This window comes from Anabrus simplex, chromosome 2 (assembly GCF_040414725.1).
Source record: "Anabrus simplex isolate iqAnaSimp1 chromosome 2, ASM4041472v1, whole genome shotgun sequence".
Classification (NCBI taxonomy): domain Eukaryota; kingdom Metazoa; phylum Arthropoda; class Insecta; order Orthoptera; family Tettigoniidae; genus Anabrus; species Anabrus simplex.
The window spans coordinates 929,820,454-929,833,794 of record NC_090266.1 but is presented as its reverse complement, the minus strand read 5'-3'; the positions used below and the strand labels follow the sequence as shown (position 1 = coordinate 929,833,794).

Sequence of the window (13,341 nt, the reverse complement as noted above, 5' to 3'; positions counted from 1 at the left end):
CTCTATTGTGTTTCCTTCAGCCTTTTCATTTAGCCCTTGTGCAACATGTTCCTTGAAACAATCCCTCACACTCTTTTCTTTCAACCTGTCTAGATCCCATCTTTTTTCATTCTTTCCTTTCCTCAATTTCTTCAACTTCTAATGGCATTTCATGGTCAGAGTCCACGGCTGCTCCTGGGAAAGTTTTGCAATCCAACGCCTGGTTTCTGAATCTCTGCCTAATCATAATGAAGTCTATTTGATACCTTCCAGTGTCTCCAGGTCTCGTCCATGTATACAGCCGTCGTTTGTGGTGTTTGAACCAAGTATTGGCAAGGACTAAATTATGATCAGTGCAGAATTTAACCAGCTGACTTCCTCTTTCGTTCCTTTGTCCCAATCCAAATTCTCCTACTGTATTACCTTCTCTTCCTTGGCCTACCACTGCATTCCAGTCTCCCATCACAATTAGATTCTCGTCACCTTTTACATATTGTATTAAATCTTCTATCTCTTCATATATTCTTTCGATTTCCTCATCATCTGCTGAACTAGTAGGCATATAGACCTGCACTATTGTGGTGGGCATTGGTTTGGTGTCTATCTTGATGACAATAATTCTTTCACTATGCTGGTCATAGTAGCTTACCCGCTGCCCTATTTTCTTATTCATTATTAAACCAACTCCTGCATTTCCCCTGCTTAATTTTGTGTTGATAATTCGGTAGTCGCCTGACCAAAAATCCTGTTCTTCCTGCCAACGTACTTCACTTATATCAACTACATCTAACTTTAGTCTATCCATCTCCCTTTTCAAATTCTCTAACCTACCACAACAATTCAAACTTTTAATATTCCACGCTCCGACTCGCAGAATGTCAGTATCCATCTTCCTGATGATCGCCCCCTCTCGTGTAGTCCCCACCTGGGGATCCGAATGGGGGACTAGTTTACCTCAGGAATATTTTACCCAGGAGGAAGCCATCATCAGTACATCATTCATACAAAGAGAGCTGCATGTCCTCGGGAGGTAGTTACGGCTGTAGTTCACGTGTTCCTACATTTCTTCTGAAGCCAAACTTTACTTCAGGAATGGATTTTCATAAGGTAAGACAGCAATGGTATCTTTTTTATGTATTATTTTAGTTAAAGACTACTATGGGAAAAGTAAATATGAGTATGCAGTAACAAAAATTAATATAAAGCTACCTGGTGTCCTAAGACTGGTGTAGCTGATACAGGCCTCCTTGAACGAACAGATGTAACAGCTAATGATCGCATGCTTGCTTTTCCACTCCCAGTCCTTGGTCTGCTACTCAGGCATATCTGTAAGAATAATGTATGTGTGTGTGAATGTTATTTTCTCAGCCTGAAGGCTAGTCGGATCCTCAACAGACCCACCATCAGCTGTCATAAGAAGCCTAGGTGTCAATGAAGAGACATACTACGGAAACGAGGAGTGAGATAGTTTCTCATTGCTTTCTTCACAGAGTCACAAAGTGCTACCAGTGTGCCAAGCCCAGTGAAATTCATACATCAAATGACAAAACAAGTGACACTTTAACCATCATTCATTAGAGGCTACATAAGGAATGGTATCACCAGTAATACTCATACCTCAGTCACTTTCATACTGTCAAGGCCAAGGATGAGGAAGACAGACATTGAAAGAAACCAACTTGATCCAGCCCACAACAGGAACCATGGTGCACTCTGCACCCCACCAGAGGATTAATAAACAATGTATAAATATTCTTTTAAACATTATAAATAAATAAAGAAGCTACAAATTTTAGTATGTATGTGTAAGAGCACCTCTAGGATAACAAAGTACGGTTTACCACAATATTTTTATGCTGAGCCCACAAGCAGACATGATGTACATAAAGAATTATTCAAGTCTCTTCATGGCTAAGAATGTGAGAATAACACTAGAATCATCAAGGTATACATTTATATTGAGTATAACCCATTATACTGAGGAGATACCGTTATCTGGCAAGCATATGTAAAACTAACATTAGGGACAAATGAAGTAAACTAATGTGGAAAATGGAAATTTCCTAACAGAGAAAATTCTTCTGAGTAATTAATTCACATAATTTAAAACTTCATTGTTGTTACTTAAAACTGTTATTTTCTTGCAGATTTAAAACTGTAGTCTTGTCCTACCTTGTAGCTCTGTGCTCCACAGGCATTCCAAACATCAGTGTTTCCAGACACTTTAATCAAAACAGTTTTACAATGTTTTTACTTCAAACTGACTACTTGATCATGATCACTAAGGCTCGGATGTAAAGTCCTAAAAGTCACCAAAATATGTATACATATATGAACTTAAAAATGACAAAATACTACTCAAAAATAAGTACTGACTATGTCATGTTTAAAATTAAAAATCTCAACTGCAAAATTTGTTGTGTTGAATTCTTCCCTGATTATTCACGAGTATTATTATTTTCATTCAAGTTTCTGAATATACACATTTAAATACTGGTGTCTCGTCACAAATAAGTGGTTTTAAATAAATACATCTTTAGGTCTTATTTTGACATTAGGTCATTTTGCTAGTGGTTTTAACGTTACACACTGAAGGCATTTAGCGACACAAGGATGGGAAAGGAAGCAGCCATGTCCTTAGTTAAGGTAAAGCCCAAGCATTTGCCTGGTATGAATATGGAAACCATAGAAAACTATCTTCCGGCCTGCCAACAGTGGGATTCGAACCCACTATCTCCCGAATGCCTGCTCACAGCCATGCGACCCAACTGCACGTCCAACTCACTCAGTACATTAGGTCATATTTTGAACCTTTTGGTAAAAGAACCATATTTGAGTTATATATGGATGGTTTGGAATCTGCTCTAGCTGCACATTTACAGTAGAAAAAGAGGAAAATCCTGTCACCGAGCCTATCACGTTCACATAACTAGGCATCATTTTAACATTATTTTATTCTCCCAGCCCAAAAAAGTAATTCATTTATTCATGACATGATCAACATAATACCGTCTATTTCTAGTGGGGGTGGGGGGAAGTTTGCCCTCTTCTGTTCGGAAATTCCCGGTAAAATGGCAACTGGGAACATAAATGCTAAACACAACTTTCTCAATTTGTTGTGTGCTTAGTTATTTACAAACTTCTACTCATAACATCTTCTGTACTTACACACATAATCAACTCATATACAGTATGCTGAATCACTTCAAATTGCTTTCTTTTTGTACCCTTTTGGTACCGTACCTAAGATGCAGAGATGATGAATTAAAAAAAATATATGATGAAAGTTTGTCACACTTATCACTTCAAATTAAATCGAATCAAAATGACTTTATTTGCAAATGAGGTGTTTACCTCGGTGGCAAATGATACGCAAAAATACAATATTATCAAGCAATAAGTTTTAAATTAAAAAGAAAAGAAAACATTTTCCTAAAATACAGTACTATACAATTTACACGAACAATTTTTCTATTAAACACACAGCTCATCCTGAATAAATTTATATTATTTACAAAATTCTACTCATAATATCTTCTGTACTTACACACATAATCAACTCATATACAGTATGCTGAATCACTTCAAATTAATTTTTTTTTTGGTACCCTTTTGGTACCTAACATGCAGAGATGATGAATTTCAAAAATATTTGCTGAAAGCTTGTGGAATCTATACCAAATTGTGGAAAGGTACTTATAAACCAGAGAGGTTGATGTATTAGCTATTCACAAATACTAAAGTAAATACTAAAGTATTAGATGAATAAGTGAAAAAAAAGTGTATGTCATGATTTTGTTCTGATTAATTTGCGCAGAGCTGTAATATTATGATTAGAGAAACTAGACCAAAAGAATGCTGAGGTGTAATTTGAAACTAGTTAGGTTATGTGTATAACTGAAAACAATTTTTCATGTATTATAGGCTAGGTTATGTCTTCAGGTTTAATTATGTGTATATAATTCACATATCATAGGTTAGGTTATAATTGTATTGGTTGTAAATAACCCTTGATACGTTCAAAGTCATTCAGGAAACTTCTGGTTATATGTACAGTATATTACTCAAGGAAGTTGGGTTAACCCTCTACTCGAAAGACCTCTCTAAATAACACTTAGAGTAAGACCGGTCTCGGAGACCGGGCTTATTTAACTACTGACACCACGTAAAATCCATGTATGTTTAGTTGATGAATATATGTTATAAACCATAAAAAGCACATTTTACAATCAATTAGTACACTCTAAGGTATTAACAGGTAGAGAAAATGGTCAAAATTGCAAACTTCAAGCTCAAGATTACTGGAAAGTACACTGTTATTTTACAAATTATTTTTATGGTGATACAATTAGCACTGTAACTGACAACAGTTACCTAGATTTTATGAACAAGATCGGCAGATTTTGAAAGAACATTCCAAACATATTGCGTTTGCACATCTAATGCACTTGTATGGCGTTTTCCTCTTCTTCTGGTATGGACACGTGCTGCAAGTCTTCCTCTTCTCAAGTCTGTCAGTTATAGTGCCTTCTGCAATAGGCAGGTCATCTTCGAGGTTAAGGACTTCTCGAATACTGTTCCTCAATTTAAGTGGGAAGTTTTGTATGGAAACTCGTTCGGCGAAATGAGGTTTCACCATTTCCATCTCAAGTTCATGAACAAAGTCAAATCTTTTCACAATTTTGTTCCCTGAATAGCACAAGTATAGAATATAGCTATTGACCATAGCTATATTGAACAAAGAATACTGCCATGGGCCATCGCCGGGTTCTTCTGTTAGATGAATAATTTGCGCACTTCATATCAAGTGTATCCACGACAGATTTAGTTGCATCGTAGTAACTGTTGATTTCTTGCATTCCATTTTCATCTTCACATCTGCTGTGATGCATTGATGAAATAAAGATTACAGCTCTATTCTTCTTTGGAACAATAGACAACAGTGTCAAGTCCTTAGTAAATCCATACACAGCGGAGTTAACCTTTCTTGAAGGTGATGGCTGGAATTCCTTAGGAATCACTCTTTTGTTTTTCCTCACAGTTCCCACGTATGATAGTCAGTATGATAGACGTAGTTTGCCAATTCCACAGATGAAAACCAATTGTCACCTGTTATATTGCGACTGCTTTTCTGCACAACCTTTGTAACTCTCAAGACGGACTGCGTTGGCTTTCCTAATTTACGTTCTTCACCTGTAAGGCCTATCCCATCAGAATCTTTACCTGTATAAATATAGGCATTATAAAGGTACGAACACTTAGAATCTGTTAAGCACACTACCTTTATTCCATATTTTCCTGGTTTCTTTGGCATGAACACTTGAAATGGACATCTACCCCTGAATGGTATAAGCATCTCGTCGACGCAAATGTTTTCTCCCAGGACGAACAACTTTTGGCAGTTGCCCAAAAATTTATCGAAGAATGTGGAGATTGGAGCCGCGCGATCTGTCTTCCTCCTGCTTTCTCTGTCTCTAGAGTCGTCGAAACGCAGAGCAAGTAGAAGGATCTCTAACCTCTTCACTGACAATGTACACCGAAAAATTGGACGTCCTGATGGTCCAGTAGAAAAAAAAGGGTGCATATTATCACGGCCTGACTTGAAAATGGAAGATAATGCCAGTAATCCAAGAAGAGCTTTAATTTCAACAGAATTGGTGTCCCTGTAATTAGAAAGATTTGATAGATTTTGAATTTTACCCCGTACGTTTGATAGTTTTTGGTTTGTCCATAGAACAATTTAATTAATCATATAATCATCCAAAAGAAGGTTGCAGATATCTGTAGGAGCTGCTTTATTACCCAAGGCTTTAGCAGCGGCAGCAAGACCAGGCAGACCTCGAATAATATTGTGCGCAGGTGTTTTTATAGATTGAGTTTGCGGCTGGCTGTACCAAACAAATTTATTTTTACCTAGATATACATCATTGGTTGTAGCAGTGTCAGGTGAAGTGGTTGTGGTTGTTATATTTTCATCTTCACGGCTGGCTTCGTCAGGGTTCAGCATTTCATCTTCTAACACCTTGGTGTCTGAATCAGATGTTACACTCTCACCTGTATTGCTGATGATGAAATCTGGATCTTGGTCAGAATCATCAATCTCCGAATCTTCCACCTCATCGTGATCATCTTCCAACCATTCTCCCAATCTTGCGCGAAAATCAACATCAGTTGGCCTCGTTGCCATTGCAATACGGCGAGAGACATTTTCCATGTCTGTGGAATGTAATAAGTACAATTACCTAAGAGAAATCTCCCTCAAATGGAACTTAGAGCTATGTTGTATTTGATAAATACTACGTTATACTGTAAGACTGTCAAGTTTAGCACGGAACAATGACACACTTGACAAATAACCCCGATAACTATGCACTAAACAGTTTTGAGACAACAAACACGCTGTAGCTTATTAGACGAAAGGTCAAAGAACACATAGCTCGAAGGAAAATGTAAAACATTTACCATTGTTGCCAATATCATAGAAATAAAATTATCTAGCGGCCTGACAGGCCCATCTTTCGGGTTGAGGGTTAAGGTTACATCATGTTTATCACTTATAACGAACTATGTGTTTTCCAATTGCTCAGGAAAACCTCCAGTAATGTGTGAGTTAACATAAGTGAGCTCTGGAATCTTAGGGTACCAAGGACAGGTAGCATAATATTCTAGATGTTTATAGGTATCTGTAGATTATTTGCCATAGAGACAAACTTGTTTCAAGACAATTCTAGAACAGAAAATTTCCAGGACTTCCCGATATTATAGAAGCATCCAGGTATTTTGTAATTATCCTATGTTGTAAGAGAGCAAAATTGTTCAGAATCCTAGCCAGTATAGGTACATTTACACTTGTGTAAAATGAAATCCCAACACAAAAAAGACAATAGTTTAGAGGAATGGTGGAATGCAATTTAGGCCAAGCAATTGTCTAGGTAACATATTTCTTTGATTTAAGTTTGCAGGTCACAGGTTCAAGTGACGTGGTATATAATAATCGCTGCAGTTGACACAATTTTCAATGCAAGCATGCAAACATGCATGCATTGTGTCATACAAGTGCCACATGTCAGTTTGTGGGATGGAGTTCCACGCCTGTTGCACTTGGTCAACCAAATCAGCAACAGTTAATGCTGGTATTAGACAATGCTGGATTTATCATCCCATAATGTTTCATACATGCTTAATGGGCAAAAGGTCTGGTGAACTCACAGACAAAGGCAACTGGTTGACACTCTGTAGAGCACGCTGGGTAAGAGCAGACGTGTGAGGACAAGCATTGTTCTGCTGGGAAGCACCCCCTTGAATACTGCGAATGAATGGCAGCACAACCAGTTCAATCAACAATCTGACGTAGAAATCTGCTGTCAAGGTTCTTGGAATAATGACGAGAATGCTCCTGCTATCAAAGGACATCTCCCACCAGACCATAACTCCTGGTGTAGGTCCAGTGTTTTGACGCCTCTGACAGCTTGGTTTCAAGTGCAAGCCTGGCCTCCTCCTTACCAACCTACAGCTATCACTAGCACCAAGAGAGAAATGGTAGTCATCTGAGAACATAACAGTAGTGATGGGCAGTCTGAGACAGGGTCTTGAGATTTCTCGAGACTAGCGCAAGCACCTGTTTCTTGTGAGTAATCTTGGGAGATCTTGACAGCACTGACCTGCATAATGTGGCAATTAGTAAGTTGTAGACCTACAGGTAGGCGAAACTGTATGTTGTTTGTGCAAGTATGCAAGTAGCCAACCATGGGCTTTCTCCCTTCCGTAAATACGTGTCAGTAAGCAACTAAGCTGTTCATTTCTACTGAGGTCTATTACTGACTCAGAAGGTATTACAAAGGATATACATTCTGGCACTGTATGTAGCGGTAAGTACATGAATGAGTAGGCTAAGTACAGAAAGTGACAGCTAATGTAGGATACATTGTTATCACTCATAATTTATCAAACCCCCACATTCAATATCCATCTGACCAGTGCTTATGTTTTTCCGTGGTTTCCCATTTTCACACCAGGCAAATGCTGGGTCTGTACCTTAATCAAGGCCACAGACGCTTCCTTTCCACTCCTAGCCCTTTCCTATCCCATCGTTGTCATAAGACCTAGCAGCGTTAGTGCGACGTAAAATAACTTGTAAAAAAAGTGCCTGTGTTTACCGACATTATGGTGACGAAGGAAATAATTCCTTACATTGTTATAAAGTATCCGCATCATAATTAGGTACTTCGGCATATGACTGTGCAATGTGTGACTGTGTGTAATTTAATACAACGTAAGTCATGGACGTGGGATTATTTTCAAGAGATGTCACATAGCACATTCTGCGGTTGTACCGCACAGCCAGCTCGCTCAGTCCTGCATGGCTTAATGTCGCAGCAGACAATGCTGTCTCTCAGAAACAGTCACATATTCGTTTTTCCTGTACCTGTTACCTATGATAAGACAAAAGGTGATAAATCATACAATTTATAAACGAGTATTTATGGGCACAGTCAAGTGAACGCTTAGTTATCAGAAGAGACTGCACGTCAACTGCTCATGTGTCATACAAAGTGCATCTTTTGGCATACTAGAGTAGTTTGTGATTCAACTGAACACGACAATCAACAACTAGCCAATGAAGCATTATTTGAAGACATTCTAATTTCTTGAGACGTACTTATCCGATTTTCAACATAATCACAACGCTGAATTTGTAATGACCGTAAGTTTAATCCTAGGTATAGAAAATAAGGTAATTCTATTTAAAAAGTGAAGTTATTACTGTAATCTCAGGAGATCCTGACAACCTGGAAAAGTACTGCAGATTCAACTGTGAGACCCTCAACACCATAAACGAAAGTGAAACAGAATGTCAATATCTTAAATGGTTCACGAGCTATTTGAGGTGGTCATCTTAGCTGAATAACCCTGTATAATTTGTTAACTGTATACAGGATGTATAGCTACCTGGATGCCTCGCAACTGTTGTCGACAGTGTAGCTTCTTGTGATTCAGAATGGACAGGAGGTGTTCTTTGTGATGATTACCCTTCCCTGACAGTATGTGTTTTTAAGTGCTAGATCATCCCAGAAGTATTTCTGTTGACAAATTTTAGTTCTTTTAAACAAACAACACAGGCAACTTTGTTTGGCGCTGTCAAGCAGAGACTGAAAAAATGAGGCAGCGTGGCAAGTCAAGAGCAATTTGCGGGAATCTGTAACTATAAAGCTAGGTGACCCTGAAACCAATCTATTTGCCACCGCGACCAATCTCTACCCTCTGTTCAAAACGTTGCCATTTACGGATGAACATCATCCAGCAAATGCAGTGGAGTATTTGTTGACAGAGTGCATGGCTATAGACCGATACATCGAGTCGTGTATCATATACACTGACCGACAGTGACAATGCAACACCAAGGAGGAGTGGTTCAAAAGGGATGAAAGTTGGGGAAAAAACAGAGACGGCACGGATGAATAATTGATGTTTATTTCAAACCGATATGCAGGTTACACAATGCGCACGGCATCGACTCAGTAGGATGTAGGACCACAGCGAGCGGCGATGCACGCAGAAACACGTCGAGGTATAGAGTCAATAAGAGTGCGGATGGTGTCCTGAGGGATGGTTCTCCATTCTCTGTCAACCATTTGCCACAGTTGGTCGTCCGTACGAGGCTGGGGCAGAGTTTGCAAACGGCGTCCAATGAGATCCCACACGTGTTCGATTGGTGAGAGATCCGGAGAGTACGCTGGCCACGGAAGCATCTGTACACCTCGTAGAGCCTGTTGGGAGATGCGAGCAGTGTGTGGGCGGGCATTATCCTGCTGAAACAGAGCATTGGGCAGCCCCTGAAGGTACGGGAGTGCCACCGGCCGCAGCACATGCTGCACGTAGCGGTGGGCATTTAACGTGCCTTGAATACGCACTAGAGGTGACGTGGAATCATACGCAATAGCGCCCCAAACCATGATGCCGCGTTGTCTAGCGGTAGGGCGCTCCACAGTTACTGCCGGATTTGACCTTTCTCCACGCCGACGCCACACTCGTCTGCGGTGACTATCACTGACAGAACACAAGCGTGACTCATCGGAGAACACGACGTTCCGCCATTCCCTCATCCAAGTCGCTCTAGCCCGGCACCATGCCAGGCGTGCACGTCTATGCTGTGGAGTCAATGGTAGTCTTCTGAGCGGACGCCGGGAGTGCAGGCCTCCTTCAACCAATCGACGGGAAATTGTTCTGGTCGATATTGGAACAGCCAGGGTGTCTTGCACATTCTGAAGAATGGCGGTTAACGTGGCGTGCGGGGCTGCCACCGCTTGGCGGCGGATGCGCCGATCCTCGCGTGCTGACGTCACTCGGGCTGCGCCTGGACCCCTCGCACGTGCCACATGTCCCTGCGCCAACCATCTTCGCCACAGGCGCTGCACCGTGGACACATCCCTATGGGTATCGGCTGCGATTTGACGAAGCGACCAACCTGCCCTTCTCAGCCCGATCACCATACCCCTCGTAAAGTCGTCTGTCTGCTGGAAATGCCTCCGTTGACGGCGGCCTGGCATTCTTAGCTATACACGTGTCCTGTGGCACACGACAACACGTTCTACAATGACTGTCGGCTGAGAAATCAGGGTACGAAGTGGGCCATTCGCCAACGCCGTGTCCCATTTATCGTTCGCTACGTGCGCAGCACAGCGGCGCATTTCACATCATGAGCATACCTCAGTGACGTCAGTCTACCCTGCAATTGGCATAAAGTTCTGACCACTCCTTCTTGGTGTTGCATTTGCTCTGTCAGTCAGTGTACTTCAACCAGTGAGCAATACATATCATCATCATCTGATGTATTTTAGGTATGGGCATCGTATGATGGTGTAGTAGCAGTAAAAAAAATATGAAACCATAACGCTGCAGCCGACGATGCTGTGGAGATACAGCATAACCTTGGAGAAGCCTATGTTCAGCGTACAGACAATCCTCCAGAATATTGGCGCTGTAACAAGAGCCGATATCCAGCATTGTGTGTTTTAGCTAGGAAATACCCCTCCATACTAGCCACATGAGTTCTAAGTGAACAATATTTTCCAGGACTGGTTTCCGTATTACCAAACATAAAAGTAGTTTTCAGGGGAAGTTGCTAGGCAAACGTATATCTTTTTAATAAGAATTGTGCGGCTGAGAAAGTAACTAATTTGTGTTGCGATAAAGAGGCCCACATTATTATTATTAACTCCAGAGAGCAGTTTGCTCGCACAAAGATATTGTAAACGTGTGGAGCATATATGGTGCAGTTTAATGATGAAACTTAAATGATGAAATTAGTGATGTGGAACTCGGACTCGAAACATATTCAATTTTCAGATGTAATAGGTCTTCTTTAACGAGTACGAAGGTATCCTATGGGGGGTAATGATCTGTATTAACAAGAGGTTTAAACCTACTCTGATACCGTGCATTAACACAGTTGAACAGTTGTTTGTGTCCCTGACTTTTAACACCAAAAAATTAATCATTGGTGCTGTATACATTCCACCCAAGTCTCCGGTCCAAAAATATTTCGAACATTGCAGTGCTGTTGAAAAAATTATGTCAAATCTTGACAACCATTTATTGCTCATTGTTGGTGACTACAATTTACCACATCATAATTGGATAGTAAATGAAGAAACATCTTCTGGCCTTATATCAGCAGGTAACCACACTATGCAGTCCAGTTTAGTTATAGACACTTTTTCTTATCTCTGTTTAAATCAGTTTAATGCTATCCCAAATTTTCTTAATCACTTTCTTGATTTGGTTTTCAGTAACTCCAGTTCCATCGAAGTAAAATCTAGTAATGAAAGCATTGTCCCCCTCGATAGACACCACCCAGCATTAGAGATTTCTTTACCTATAAATGAGCTATAAAATTCCTTGCCTGCTGATAGTTTTTATTTTGACTTTTTAAATGGAGACTATAATGGACTAAATTATTATCTGTCACAGTTCAGCTGGGAGGAGATGTTTCAAAATGTATCAATTGATAAAGCAGTAGAAATCTTCTATTCAGTACTACATTATGGCATGGAACTTTACATCCCTATACAGAATTTTAAGACTCCCAAATTCCCAAAGTGGTTTAATCATAAATTGAAGTCCCTGATTATTGAAAAGAAGAAAGCACACAAGCGATTATCAGGTCTCAATAGTGATTATCAGCATTTCTTGAAATTAAGAAATGAATGCAAGTCTGAATCTAAATCTTGCTATACAATGTATGTCTCCAACTGTGAACGAAGTATAACTTCCAATCCACAGAAATTCTGGCAATATCTAAGTTCTAAAAGGTCATGTAATAATATTCCTTCAACAATGCATCTTAATGAAGTTACAGCCGATACTGGAGAAAATATTGTCAGTCTTTTTGCTAACCACTTTTCATCCGTTTATTCTTCTTATCAGAATAGTAGTAGTATGTCATATGATTATCCTTTCTCTGTCAATCTATCAGTTATAAACATTAGTAAGGCAGAAATTTACAACAAACTGATATCTCTGGAATTAAAGAAAACTGTCGGACCTGATGGTGTTTCAACGTACCTGCTCAAGTACTGCTCATTTATTTTATGTGAAGCACTCTTTTATCTGTTCAACTTATCATTAAACCAAGGCATTTTTCCAGTGGAATGGAAGAAAGGATTTGTTAGTCCAGTTTTCAAATATGGTGATAAAACTGACATAAAACAATATAGACCAGTTATAATTTCTTCTCATATTTCCAAAATTTTTGACTCAATAATTCTTGACAAAATCACACCTCTCTTTAGAAACATCATCATTGATGAGCAACATGGATTCTTTTCAGGACGGTCAACCTGTAGCAATCTTCTTTTATTCTATCAGTTCCTCTTGGATGCAATAGAGAACTACTCCCAAGTGGACTGCATTTATACAGACTTCTCAAAAGCTTTTGACACTGTTGACCACGATATCTTGCTGCAAAAACTAACAGGCTAGGGAATTAATGGGCCTCTCCTCTCATGGTTTGAATCGTATCTTAAAAATCGCCTGGAGATTGTTAAAATAAGGAATCATTTTTCTGCACCTATTATTGTTACCAGTGGAGTTCCTCAAGGGTCTCACCTTGTGCCCTTACATTTTACTCTCTATATAAATGACATTAAAAATATATTTAAGAATTGTGAATTGCTCTTGTTTGCTGAAGATGCAAAAAAAATTATGCAAATTAATTGTCCACTTGATTGGTTAAAACTTCAAGAAGATTTACATCATCTGGAAAAGTATTGCATTCAAAATGGGTTGAAACTTAATCATGAGAAATATAAAATAATATCGTTTTTTAAAAACAAGAAGAAAATATCATTTCAGTACAAATTT

At 39.4% G+C, this 13,341-nt stretch overlaps 1 protein-coding gene across 1 annotated transcript in view; it reads right to left on the bottom strand.

The window, feature by feature from the left end:
- Positions 1–13,341, bottom strand: part of LOC136863193 (centrosomal protein of 131 kDa) — a 253,612-nt gene that overhangs the window by 182,569 nt on the left and 57,702 nt on the right. Inside the window, exon 5 of the mRNA XM_068226334.1 lies at positions 1,189–1,305. Within this exon, the coding sequence (XP_068082435.1) occupies positions 1,189–1,305 (117 nt within the window). The remainder of the gene's footprint in view (positions 1–1,188; positions 1,306–13,341) is intronic.